General features: G+C 44.9%; 2 protein-coding genes and 1 long non-coding RNA gene across 3 annotated transcripts in view; all 3 read left to right on the forward strand.

The window, feature by feature from the left end:
• Positions 1-4,500, forward strand: part of LOC108664643 — a gene marked incomplete at its 3' end in the record, with an annotated part of 10,980 nt that extends 6,480 nt beyond the window's left edge. Inside the window, 2 exon segments of the mRNA XM_018151267.2 lie at positions 1,503-1,624; positions 4,259-4,500. Coding sequence (XP_018006756.2) covers positions 1,503-1,624; positions 4,259-4,500 — 364 coding nt within the window.
• A 613-nt stretch (positions 4,501-5,113) lies between these two features.
• Positions 5,114-8,981, forward strand: LOC125177687 (tyrosine-protein phosphatase 4-like). Its single transcript, XM_047879903.1, has 5 exons — positions 5,114-5,174; positions 6,340-6,600; positions 7,106-7,300; positions 7,541-7,695; positions 8,934-8,981. Exons 1-5 carry the CDS (start codon positions 5,114-5,116, stop codon positions 8,979-8,981), a joined length of 720 nt encoding a protein of 239 aa, XP_047735859.1.
• Positions 8,982-10,688: 1,707 nt separating this feature from the next.
• LOC125177686 lies at positions 10,689-13,480 on the forward strand. Its single transcript, XR_007156622.1, has 4 exons — positions 10,689-10,755; positions 10,998-11,137; positions 12,120-12,236; positions 13,342-13,480. It is a non-coding gene; the product is annotated as an uncharacterized LOC125177686 (long non-coding RNA).
• The last annotated feature ends 415 nt before the right edge of the window (positions 13,481-13,895 follow it).

Genomic DNA, 13,895 nt, shown 5'->3' on the forward strand with positions numbered 1-13,895 from the left:
CGTTAATGGTGAGAGTGGGGCACGTTAATGGTGAGAGTGGGGCCCGTTAATGGTGAGAGTGGGGCACGTTAAGGGTGAGAGTGGGGCACGTTAAGGGTGAGAGTGGGGCACGTTAATGGTGAGAGTGGGGCACGTTAAGGGTAAGAGTGGGATCCGTTAATCACAATAGATTATTTGAAAAACACACAAAATAATTCATAATCACCATATTTACTACTCTACACCATAACTGAGGGTAATTTCAATCTAGACCCCTCGGGAACGAGCGATCGATCGTCCTTTTCTATTACTTGCGAAAGGTACATCCGCTGCATGCTAAAGGGACAACATGCAATAATATTAAAGGGTATAACATGCAATAATTAACAAGCAATAATCATGAATAATCAACACAGCAATAAACATGCTATAATTATCACAAGCAATGAACATGTCTAGCGGCGGCGAAGTTGACGCTGTGGGTAAACATGCAAAGAAAATATACGTGCACTCAGAGAACTTAGCGAGACTGTGTCCAAATATTCATACGCTACTTGCTTTTGTGTGAGTCGTCCTGACCCAGTATGACTTGATAAAGGGGCGTATCTTTGCTACGGGACATGAATTTATTATGTGTGAAAAAATACGTGTAGTAAGTGTCACTATCGAGACAAAATTACCTATTGAATTTCTGAGTGTGAGTGCGTCAGGGCGTGGGTGGGTCATGGCTTAAGTGTGTCATGGTGTAGGTGTGTCATGCCGTAGGTGTGTCATGAGTAGCAACCTTTGATGCATCATAATTGTTGCTTAATTAGATAGTTAATTATTTGTTAATTAGTAAGTTGTGCTGCTCATTAGCGGGGCGACAGATGGAGTCGCTTCATTCAGAGATAATAATCGGACACTATTATTATTAATTTATGTATTAATAAATTAGAAAATGACTTATTTGCAATATTTAAAAGGAATAATGCTAAGCAATTTACCTGCTTCTAGAAAGTTAAAGAACTAATTTGTGGATAACACCAATTACGGACATGCATTTTACACTTGCTGTTAATCCAATCTTACGTCAAGTTAGGTTAACTAAGACCAAATAATTGTACTTATGCCAACATAACTTATTTGTTTTTATACAGGTAAAGAAGTTTTTTACAGTACATAACAATATAAATATTTTAAAGTGAAGTCCGTTAAAGATAAATTTGTAGCCATATTTGCATTCACATGATATATGTGAATTGTAATTTATAACATATTCATTAATGATATTCTTTAATTTATACATGTAATTATTCCGTTAATCGCGCTAATTAATTCATGCGTCTAATTCTTCCGTAAAACTTGCTAATTATTATTACGTTTAATAGTTTCTTTAGTTTAGCTAATTAAGTCCTCTAATTACATCATTTATGGTGATAAATGTTGTATAACACCTCCTACGCCATTAACTACACTAAATAATCTATACATTTAATTGCATCATTAATTAATCTCTAATTAATGTTCATTTTAATTGGTAGACAAGAAGGAGCCAATTGTGGGCACCCGCGTGGTGAAGCGGGGCCAAGGGTCCCTCGTGTGGCCCAGTGTGGCCCCAGACGACGCAGGCTCCTACGAATGTTCGTACCTCAACGAAACTTCCGTGAGTTCTCCATATTGGTTATTGCGAGCGCCTTAATAAACTTGAAACATAATATAATTTATTTTTAAAAGCATATTTAACATTATAAGCCTCGAATAGATTATATTGTATTGTATTATATTATATTATATTCATGAGGATGAGTCCGATTTTTTTTGTTTCATCATATTTATTTAAATCCACCTTATTCGTGTGTTCCATTATACGGTTGATACGAAAAAGATATATGTTGAACTTTTGAAATTGTGGAATTTCCAAAATTGAACTTTGGAAGAATTTGGAAGTGTGATGAATCATCTTCCTCCGTCGACCACCTGCCTGACCCACTTGAGATGCTGTGACTCACTTGCACAGTTTGATTTGATGCAACGGCCACCTCGTAGTGGGGCCGATTTTAGCGTCAGATTGGACGCCTCGATAAATCGTTGCGGGTCATCCTTCTGTTGTGACGCCGGACCAGTCCATCGCGGTCTTCTTGCTTCGGCTCCTCCATCTAATGGCTGGAATGAATCCTAACCCAAGAACGGGGATCTCGATAGGCCTAGTCTGCCACAAGACCATTAAAAAGCGCTGCCATACATGCTACAAGTGGTACCACGTAGACAACTGTCCCTCACAAGAGAGCAACCACTTCCTCTAAAATGGCTGCCCAGACCTCCTTAAGCGTTCTTCCTCAATCTGCTGACCAGCGACCTAGGCATATCTCACCTCTCAGACATCCACAGGCTAACCAACAACACCACAAGCAAGTGGCAACATTCTTCGCGATATATCACACACTAGAATTCTGATGATCCTACAACTGAAATGCAACAACATACTGAACAAACGGGATGAACTCGAACACCGTCTATCTTTCTACAACATCCAAGTATCGGAAGTACAAGGGATTGTCTTCCCGTTTAATTGTGCACTGGGCAGTGGGCACCGGTCTATTTATTCTGGTACACAACAGCTTCTCTTTTACGATCACATCACTCGCGGATCATAACGCAATCTAAAAACAAGCTATAACCATGGAGGTCACTATACGTAGAATTGAATGTCATCAACAGTTTCAACACCTACATTCCGCCTCAAGCTTGTAGCATACGACCTTGAAAGAATCGACTTCACAACTCCTCTTACGACTCTGCGTCACAGAGACGCGAACTCTTAGATCCCAGAGACCGGCAGATCGGTGTACAATCTGAGCTCTCGTGCTATAGTTCGGCCACCACCAAACATTGGTCGGTCCCGTGGTTGAACTTATACAAAGTTGACCCATGCTCATTCTGATCTTCTACCTTGCATCAAACATGCCTGGGTCCATAATCACTTCGATCACATTTTCGTGGCTGACACGCCCCATGCCTCAAGAATATTGTTAATGAGGCAAGGAACGATTTTCAGGTAGCCGGTTAATAGCCAGCGGTCGGCTGATTTCAGTATGCTATTAACACACTAAACACTCAGTAAACACGCACTGAACACTCACTGAACGTTAGCTGAACGCTCACTGAACGTCAGCTGAACACTCACTGAACATGAGCTGAACACTCACTGAGCGCCCCAGCAGCAGCGCGCGCGTCAAGCGTGTGATGGATGCGCCGTCTCCCTCATCGCTCAACGTATCCAAGATACGCTGAGCAAGAATTCTATTTGCTGCTCAGCGGCGGACGCCTGCCACTAAATGGCAGTGGCAAGCCAGTTGATACAATCAATGGCAGTGGAATGCGAGTTAATCTTATGAATGGCAGTGGCAAGTGAGATAATTCTATGAATGATAGAGACATGCGAGTTAACCAACTGTATGGCAGTTGCATGCGAGATAACGCACTGAATGGCAGTGGCAAGCGAGATAATCCACCACTGAATGGCAAAGACATGCGAGTTAACTCCCTGAATGGCAATGGCAAGCCAGTCTGGAATTAAAAATAGAACAGTTATATCTGTTAGATATTTTGTTCTTTGGATGTCTTGAGGCCGAATTTCCGAAGGGGCCAAAGCCCTGCACTCACTCACTGAGCGCTATTGAATTGCCTGATATGAATTTCCATTGCAGGTGTCCTTTTTAAGAACAAAATTAAGAGTACAGCAGAACTTCTTATTATTCAAAACGTTCGTTTTGGGTAACAGAAGGCACGTCCAAGGGCCATTCAAAACGCACGTCCATGTAAAAGCCCGTTTTATGAAACTAAAATGATAATTTTTGAGTAATACAAACGATCGTATAATGGTCAAGCAAATCAAAACAGTACAATGCCCGTTTCAAGAATAATATGATAATAATTTAATAGGATAATACATGCCCGTTTTATGGTAATACAAAGCTTGTTTTAGGGGTAACGGGAAATTTCAACCTAATACAATAGCCTGTTTTAGGGTAATATTTGATCCGGTTTTTAAGAAATATAAGGGCTTCTAGATAAATACCGACTATGTTTTAGTTAATACTAAAGACAGTTCTAATCCAATATATAAGGGCGGGACGGGAAAATTCCAAGCCTATTTTACGGGGATGCGCAATTCAATTGTAGATGATATTAAGCAGGTTATTTAGGGTAATAGGGGAGTCTAATTAATTTCAAGATAATAGTTGAAAATTTACATCTTACACAAGCTTTTTAGGGTAATGCAAGTCCCCCTTTACAGCAATACTGGCTGGCGGTGCAAGAGCCCCCCGTGATCTACCAAAGTTCCTTGTCGTGGTCACTCCCCAATGGGGCGTCATACCACACCCTCACGTGCGTGGGGAAGGCCGTCCTCAACCTCGAGGTTCAGTGGTACAAGAACGGCGCGAGGATCTGCCATGACGGCCACTACCTCATCGACACAGATATCCCCAAGAACGGGGTGGTCAGCTCCGAGCTTAAGATCATGTACATCACCATGGCCGACGAGGTTAATGCTTGCTTTAATGTTATTTTCCTCTCAGGGTGGTCTTCTGACGTGTGTCTGTGCTCGTCAGAAGTCCTATGGGATTTCGCGCTCCTATATAGAGGGATTGTTCCTGAGCGCCCCACCGCTGAGCTCGCAGTGTCTGACTGCAGGTCTCAGTTGTGGGGTTAAGTTATTATGTAGATAGGATCACCTGTCCCTCCTTGTCATCTGTCCCTCCTTGTCACTTCGTCTCTTTGAGATGCTAACGCTGCTTCTTTCGATCCAGCTTCAGCGGGCTGGACAACTGAGACCTTCCGCCCCTTGTGGGTGATGAATAATTTCTTGATTTAAGAAACTTTCGATAACTGAGACTTTCCACTTCTTTGGTGATGTTCATCTTGACTTTCGGTTCGAGATAGCTAAATAGCTGAAACGCTAGTAAACATTTGGCCACTAAACTAACTAACTAACTAACTTAATGGTCATTTTTAAATAATGGGTGGTATTGGTATTTTGTTAATGGTGTCTTAAAAAGATAACGGACCAACAGTGGACCATTATCTTTTTAATGGACCGCCAATATTAACCATTATTTAATGGTTAATACTAGCGGTCCTTCCGAAGAATATGGTGGTCATCTCCAAGATTAAGATCATCTACATCACCATGGCTGACGAAGTTCACGGAGGTCAATATTAGTTTATGCTTTATATTGGTGCTGCTATACAACTACCACTGTAGCGCAGTGGTAGCGCCACCGAGATGAGAGGAGTAAGTCGTGGGTCCGAGCCTCGGGAATCGCAGTACATTTCTCAGTGTCGTTGGTGAGCGGCACTTGGCAGCCGTCGGAGGCGATGCTTGCAGCATGGCCTTCAGTTGGTGTCCTTAAATAAACTAAATAATGATATATAGTTAGTGATTTAGTTAATGATCAATATCGTACTTATTGTTGAATGTTGCGTTTGTTACCAAGCAGAGGTTAATGATGACGTCATCGGTTGTGAATGGTGAATGTACGATTCACAACCACAAACTTTTTTTAAAGACGTGGTGCACCAGTGCCTCGTTACCACGTCTAACACCCTTCACCCCTTCTACACAGGAGATCTACCAGGTTATCTTCACCACGACTAACACCACTCACCCCTTCTACACAGGAGATCTACCGGGTTACCTTCACCACGTCTAACACCCCTCACCCCTTCTACACAGGAGATCTACCGGGTTATCTTTACCACGTCTAACACCACTCACCCCTTCTACACAGGAGATCTACCAGGTTATCTTCACCACGTCTAACACCACTCACCCCTTCTACACAGGAGATCTACCAGGTTATCTTCACCACGTCTAACACCCTTCACCCCTTCTACACAGGAGATCTACCAGGTTATCTTCACCACGTCTAACACCTGTCTCTTATACACATCTAGATGTGTATAAGAGACAGNTTATAAACTAACAGGTTAGCCTGGCCTTACTCGGGATCGATGTTCCATATAATTTTAGGATCCCGTATCCCGTATCCAACAAAAAAGCTAATATACGCTAATTGAAAAAGACGCGCTCAAAGCCACATATTACGGGGAACATAGAACTCTCATTGAACTTCGTTTGAAGATAGAAAAATTATTTTGGGTCTTTTTAATTAAATAAAGTAGACTCTGAAGACTCATTAAGTCGCCCAATCACCCAACCCGTCTGTTCCTCCTGACCGACTAACCCCCACTCTACCCCAACCACCTCTCTCATCCCCATCTCCTGTCTCACCCCACCACCTGACTCCCCAACTCCCCTCAATCACCTGACCCCAACTGCCCCCACCAACTAATCCCCCCATTCCCCCCCCGCAGAGGAGGTCAGGAGGACGGCAGACGACGAATGTGTCGTCCACAAGGACGCCGCGTCGTCATGGAAGACGATGGCGACCGTGACGAACGTGACGAGCGCCGTGGCCGACAACCTCGTCCCCTACACGTCCTACGAGTTCTTCGTGCGGGCCAGCGCCGTGGGGGGGTGGGTGGCCCCCATTCGGTCCGGGAGGGGACCGTGCAAAGGGGACGCGGTTTCTAGTGAGCCCGGACCGGTGCAGACTCAGCGCACCATGCCCGGCAGTAAGTGGGTCAGGGCAGTAAGTGGGTCAGGCAGTAAGTGGGTCAGGCGTTAAGTGGGTCAGGCAGTAAGTGGGTCAGGGCAGTAAGTGGGTCAGGCAGTAAGTGGGTCAGGCGTTAAGTGGGTCAGGCAGTAAGTGGGTCAGGCAGTGAGTGGGTCAGGGCAGTAAGTGGGTCAGGCAGTAAGTGGGTCAGGCACGAAGTGGGGCAGGCGGTAAGTGGTTCAGGCAGTAAGTGGGTCAGGCAGTAAGTGGGTCAGGCAGTAAGTGGGTGAGGCAGTACGTGGGTCAGGCAGTAAGTGGATCAGGCAGTAAGTGGATCATACAGTAAGTGGGTCAGGCAGTAAGTGGGTCAGGCAGTAAGTGGGTCAGGGCAGTAAGTGGGTCAGGCAGTAAGTGGGTCAGGGAGTAAGTGGGTCAGGCAGTAAGCTGTCTCTTATACACATCTAGATGTGTATAAGAGACAGTGNAGACTGTACTCCCCCTAACCCTCCCTCTCCTCCCCCCAGTCCCCAAGCACGTCCCCAGACTGTACGTGCACAAGCTCTCCCTGTGGGCGCTGCGGGTGGACTGGGCGCCGCTGACAGTGGCCGAGGCGTCGGGGGAGGTGAAGGAACAGCGCATCCAGTGGCGCCCACTGAACAATTCAGCGGCAACCATCAGCCGGATATTGAAGCCCGATGTTCACTCCTACAATATCTCTGGTCAGGGAATATCCCGTGGATATCCATAAACGTTCACAATTCGATAACTTTCATAATAAAGATTTTGCTTCGTAAATTTGATGTAAGCATTCCACCACCATAACATGTCCACACTATTGATCATCACTATCCCGCCCTTCCTCATCACTACCTCCTGTTCCGCATCACCATTCCCCAATCACTACTCACCATTCTCCATAGCTAGCCTCCTTCATTCTCCCCTCCCACTCCTCCCCCCAGGCCTGACCCCCGGGCAGGTCTACGAGGTGCTGGTAGAGGCCCGCACCGTAGGATACCCTGAGCACAAGCCGAACTGGACGCGCGTCAAGATGTCCCTGCAGGAGCCCCGCGCCCTACACCTCGCCGTCAGTGCCGACGACCCCCAAGTCATGTTGGTAGGTTCTCTTGGGTTATTATTATTATTTACGAAGCAATTATCGTGGCGTCTGGTTCAAACGAACTGGCGTCTGGTTCAAACGAAGGGCACGTCACACACAAGATAAATAGCAAGCGAAAGATCAATGGACACAAGAAAAGATGGGAACGAATAAAATGACTAAGCACTAGATTCATAGGCTCTACGATATAGTTCCGTCTTTAGGCGTCGACGAAACACCGGCAACAAAAAAGCTGAAGTTACGAAAGCTGAAGTTTCGAGTCCAGCAGAATGCCGAGGTTGCGAACCGAAGACGCAGGCATTACGAGCTCGTTGCCCACGCGAACAGGGTTGGCCGGAAGCTGATGCTGGCGCCGAGCAGTCGCAAACCAAATAAAGTCTATTTTTAATGCATCGAGCTAGAGCCGGGTGAAGCGCATCCAGTCTGAAACGGCGTCCATACAGACAGACATTCGATCCTGCAACGCTGCGGCGTCAGCCAGTGCACAGTAGTCGTAAATTTGGGTGTCGCCGGCGAACATATGACGATTCAAACTATAAATCAATAATGTGCAATACGTCGACAGTATATTACAGGAAGAGGATCGCGCTGAGAACTGATCCCTGTGGTATGCCGCAAGTGACCAACGATGACGTCGACGAAGAGTTCTCGCGTCGAATGCATTGGAATCTATTGCTGAGATAGGACTCAAACCGCAGCAGCACGTCGCGATGGCCGAATTATACGTCAATTAAGTTGAAGCAATAAAGCGGCGTGGTCGACCGTGTGGCAGGTCGAGTGGCAGATCGAGTAAAGCTAATGCCGCAATGTCGCCACGGTCTCCTCTTCGCTCGTAGAATGTCTGAAAGAATAGGTTTCCGATTTCTTCCAAGCACCTTCAGCACAGCGGTTCACGTCGAGTGGAGATGACGGTAGGCAGACTGGAGGTGAAGCATGAGACCGGACTGCTGAAGATGGTTGTTCAGCTGTCGCGCGCAACAACGCGTTTCAGGAGTTTCGACAAAATCGACAGGTTGAAGATAGGTCGAAATGATTTTGGATCGAAAGCTTCAAGGTCTGTTTTTTTAATAGAGGTGTAATGGAAGCTGAAGTTCATTAGCCCCTTCACCGTATGGGGTCACATGCACGTAAAGGGTTCACCCTCCCTTATGAGTTCACCTCATGCAAATTGTATCGACTGTTGCTGAAGTGCTAGACTGTGAAACCGTATATAGATACGTTTCCCACGCGAACAGGGTTGGCCGGAAGCTGATGCTAGCGCCAAGCAGTCGCAAACCAAATAAAGTTTGTTTTTAATGCATTGAGCTGGAGCCGGGTGTAGTGCAACCAGTCTGAGACGGCGTCCATGCAGGCAGACATTCGATCCTGCAACGCTGTGGCGTCAGCCGGTGCACCGTAGTCATAAATTTGGGTGTCGTCGGCGAACATATGCGGATTCAAACTATGTGAATCGATTATTTGCAATACGTCGACAGTATATAACAGGATGAGGATCGGGCTGAGAACTGATTCCCGTGGTACGCCGTACGTGACCAACGATGGCGTAGATGAAGAGTTCCCGCGTCGAACGCATTGGAATCTCTTGCTGAGATAGGACTCAAACCACAGCAGCAGTGTGCCGCGCTGGCCGAATAATACGTCAAGTCGACGCAATGAAGTGGCGTGGTCGACCGTGTGGCAGATCGAGTAAAGCTAGTGCCACAATATCGCCTCTGTCTACTACTCGCTCGCAGAATGTCTGACAGCACTTCAGCTCAGCGGTTAACGTCGAGTGGAGATGACGGTATGCAGACTGGAGGCGAGGCATGAGACCGGACTGTTGAAGATGATTGTTCAGCTGTCGCACCACATCACGTTCCATGAGTTTCGACAAAATCGGCATGTTGGCGATAGGTCGATATGATTTTGGATCGAAAGCGTCAAGGTCTTTTTTTTAATAGAGGCGTAATGTGAGCGGAATTTCATTATCCCCTTCACCGTATGGGATCATATGCACGTAAAGGGTTCACCCTCCCTTATGAGTTCACCTCATGCAAATTGTATCGACTGTTGCTGAAGTGCTAGACTGTGAAACCGTATATAGATTACCGTATGCTGTACGTAAGAGTATATAAATTTTGTGTACTGTGTATACTGCGCTGTGTACTGAATGCATACTGTACTGTCTGTATACACACAGTACAATAGACACACGTGAATCTATACACACTGAAAGTCGTCAACGTATATGAAATTAGTCTCGCTATGCCAATGAGCATCTAAATGGGATAAATGTTTTACAGTTTTAGGTGAGGCTTTTAAGCGAAATGCTTTACTTTTGCCGGTGTTGAAGATTAAAAAAAATGAATTTTGAGTTGGGTTCAAGAGCCCGACTCTGCGAGCTTAAGAGCCCGACTCTGCGAGCTTAAGAACCTGACTCAGCGAGCTTAAGAGCCCGACTCAGCAAGCTTAAGAGCCCGACTCAGCAGGTGCCTTTGACTTTTTTGGCCCTATTGAGGTTTCGTTTAGTAATAATATCACTCGTTTGCTTGAATCGCAAATTCACTAAAAACGTTTTCTTTAAAGATACTATGAATTTTTGTGGAGTTTTATTTGCTTTTAAGTTTTTAGGTTTCGTTAAAACTAATGTCTGAATGCAGATAAAGACTTCTTCTGAATATTGCTTTATCTTCTGAAAAACTTCTGAATATTCATGAGCTCTGAATGTAAGCACAATAAACGAATGAATGTTTTTAGCGCATTTTCTCGTTTATGAAAAAATGCACTATTGTGCTTGCCATGTCCGTCTGTCCGTCCGTCTGTCCGAATGCCTGTCCGTCTGTCCGTCCGTCCGTGACTTCACGTTTTCGCGACGAGAAAATGCGCTCTCTGTCACTCACTGCAGTGAGTACTTATATTTCTTTACTATTGCGCGTGCACGGCAGGCTTACGTGCGCGACCCACGTGCCCTGGAGGAGTACTTGCTTGACAGGCAATGTGTCGACGCCGCAGGCAGGCGTACGGACTCGAGTGACCGCCTGCCGCCTGCTTCTCTGCGCCTCACTATCTACCGCCTCGGTAACTAGTGGTTATTAGTGGCTAGTGGTAACTAGACCAGTGGTAGCTAGAGGTTAGTTGTGACTTCTGGCGACCAATGGTAACTAGAGTTTAGTTGTGACTTCTGGTGACTAGTGGTAAATAGTGGGACTTCTTTCAGTGACTGTCGATCAGAAGAGCTAACTAGTTTTGTTGAATATCAGTAACTAATGTCACTTCATCCACCGCACCACTCATTCCAACGGCCATTCTAACGCCCCCAGGGCCAGGCTCGTGCTGTACCGTCACCGCGGTGACGGTGTTAGGCTTCAACTCCGAGAACTTCAGGGACGTTAAGACGTTGTGCCACCGCCTGCCTAACGCCAGCCGCCACCTCAACTTCACCACCGTCGACAACGTTCATGTGCGTTAGAGACGTTCATGTGCGTTAGCAATGTTTGTCACCGGACGTTCGCCGGCAACCTTTAATCTTGTCAGAATGTCTCGAGTTTTACGATCAAACGTCGGCAACTATCTTGTATAATTACACTGACTTGGATAAAATTTCAATCGCTGGTATTACACTGCACTTGGTTCTTTATTAAAACTTCTGTTCATGCGGATAAAACTTATTTTTATTTCAGTAAAGAAAATTTTAAAAGCAACATGTTTAAAATAGCAAAACCGGTTAAAAAACCTCGGACCTTACCCTTCACGACGTCACAACCACTGCGGTAAGGTCGGGCTCAAATGTTACTAAGATGATTACTATAGACGTGGCAGTGCAAACACCTCAGAGATTTAAGAAAATAAATGAACATGAAATTATTCAGGATGAACTCGGTTAACAGTGAATGACTTTCAACGTTCACACGTTAATGTGCGTTAGGAACGTTCATGTGCGTTAGAAGCGTTCATTTGCGTTAGAAGCGTTCATGTGCTTTAGAAACGTTCATGCGCGTTAGACGCGTTCATGTGCTTTAGAAACGTTCATGTGCGTTAGAAACGTTCATGCGCGTTAGAAACGTTCGTGTGCGTTAGAAGCGTTCATGTGCGTTAGAAACGTTCATGTGTGTTAAAAGCGTTCATCTGCGTTAGAAGCGTTCATGTGCGTTTGAAGCGTTCAAGTGCGTTCGAAGCGTTCATGTGCTTTAGAAGCGTTCATGTGCGTTAGAAACGTTCATCTGCGTTAAAAGCGTTCATCTGCGTTAGAAGCGTTCATGTGCGTTGAAGCGTTCAAGTGCGTTAGAAACGTTCATGTGCTTTAGAAGCGTTCATGTGCGTTAGAAACGTTCATCTGCGTTAAAAGCGTTCATCTGCGTTAGAAGCGTTCATGTGCGTTTGAAGCGTTCATGTGCGTTAGAAACGTTCATGTACGCTAACAATATTTTCTGCCTTGTTAACAGGGCGAGTGGAAGGGCGGGTCAAAGGTCAATGTCACCTGGAGGGTTAGGGTCGCCCTTGACCCCAACCAATTCTTTGCCGTCTTCGTCCAACCCCTGGAACCCTCACGCGTGGCGAGGGTTAGTTCCAACCCTAGAGTTAGTTCCAACCCTAGAGTTAGTTCCAACCCTAGAATTAGTTCCAACCCTAGAGTTAGTTCTAACCATTTAGACTTTTGTTCATTTTATCGGTCACCATGCAATTTACTATGAACTATGAAGTGTGTTAATTTATTCACAATAATATTGTAGCTCAAAAATTTACACTACTACATTTACCCTAAGGTATTAGTTTTAGATAATGATATAATAGCATAATAATTTAACCTATTAGATACATCCTTACTAAAAATCTTGAGAGCGCTACAGACGACAGGTATCCGGCCCAACTGGTTATTCTGTTTAAATCAATTATCAATGATCCATTCACGAATTAATGTTGGTGTCATTAAATTTAATGTGAACACGCGTCCTGGGCTGTAGGTTGGCCCAGCGTTGACAACGATCGATAATTCCTGCAAATTTTGAATCCCGCTATCCCGAACCCCGTAACTAAAAGTTGATATGATGAAAACTAATTAAAAGAGACCCCTTAAACTCACATTTCCCTTGGGACATAGAACTTCAATTTTTCCCATTTGACTCTCGTTACAAAATATGAAAATATTTTGAATAAGAATCAATTACATTTGCCCCCTTTCAAAATATATTCATAAATACCAATTAATTAACCAAATTTGAATTTTTGCTCACCTCCTCTCTCCCAGTTCCACAATGCCTCGCTATTGTGCCTCTAAGAATAAATTTTAAGGATAAGGCAATATCCTGACACGATAAGTATCCTGGATACGCGCCCCAACAGCCCCTATATACAATATCCCGACACGATAAGTATCCTGGATACGCGATTTGTCAAGGACAATTTATTGTTGCATAAATAGGCTTCTGATAATCTATCCCATGAGACACTTAGGCTAAAACTACTCTCCGGTAATTGAATAAGACCTTGTCCAAATAACTATGCACTTATTGCTTTTGTGTGGGTCATCCTGACACAGTTTGTTGCAGGAAAGGCGTATCAGTGCTACGTCCTCTCTCAGTGCTCGTGCTGTGATTATGAAAGTGCGTCACTATTGGGACAATACGACCCATTCATTCGTTTGAGTGTATTCTGTGCGCCTTACAGGCGGCCGCCCCTGTCGCCCGCTGGTCCAGACTGACTACAGACTCAGAGGTTGAGGTCTCAGGTCTGCTAGCAGACTATCACTACAGAATAAGCGTGCGACTCTGCACTGCAGACTTCTGCGACGCGGCTGCAGCGCATACAGACTACCACAGGCTTGCCTATGGTTAGTATCTCTGATGTCTGAATTTGGTTGTTTTTGCACAAATGTTTTTCTGTATCGGGCTAGCCAATGGTGGGTACCTTTGATGTCCGTAATTATTAATTAATACGGACTTCAAATTAATTAATTATTAATTAATATTAGAAGACATTATAATATTAATTTCTAATATTATAATAATAATATTGGAAAATTAATCATTATTAATTTTCTGTTTATTTTTAATTACGAAATATTTCAATTGAAAAAGTTTTTTCCTCAGCCGTAGCCATGACGTGCAGCCGTAGCCACGACATGTCAGCCGTAGCCATGACGTGTCAGCCGTAGCCACGACATGAGAGCCGTAGCCATGACGTGTCAGCCGTAGCCATGACGTGTCAGCCGTAGCCATGAC

The sequence above is a fragment of the Hyalella azteca genome, unplaced genomic scaffold (genome assembly GCF_000764305.2).
Source record: "Hyalella azteca isolate HAZT.00-mixed unplaced genomic scaffold, Hazt_2.0.2 contig4161, whole genome shotgun sequence".
Taxonomy (NCBI): Eukaryota; Metazoa; Arthropoda; class Malacostraca; order Amphipoda; family Hyalellidae; genus Hyalella; species Hyalella azteca.

What these genes read in the sequence shown, in the direction of transcription:
- LOC125177687 (XM_047879903.1), top strand. Translation starts at nt 5,114, where the DNA reads ATGGTGGTCATCTCCAAGATTAAGATCATCTACATCACCATGGCTGAC. An exon ending in TCAGCGCACCATGCCCGGCA is followed by an intron (nt 6,601 to 7,105) that starts GTAAGTGGGTCA and finishes TCCTCCCCCCAG; the next exon opens with TCCCCAAGCACGTCCCCAGA. An exon ending in TCACTCCTACAATATCTCTG is followed by an intron (nt 7,301 to 7,540) that starts GTCAGGGAATAT and finishes TCCTCCCCCCAG; the next exon opens with GCCTGACCCCCGGGCAGGTC.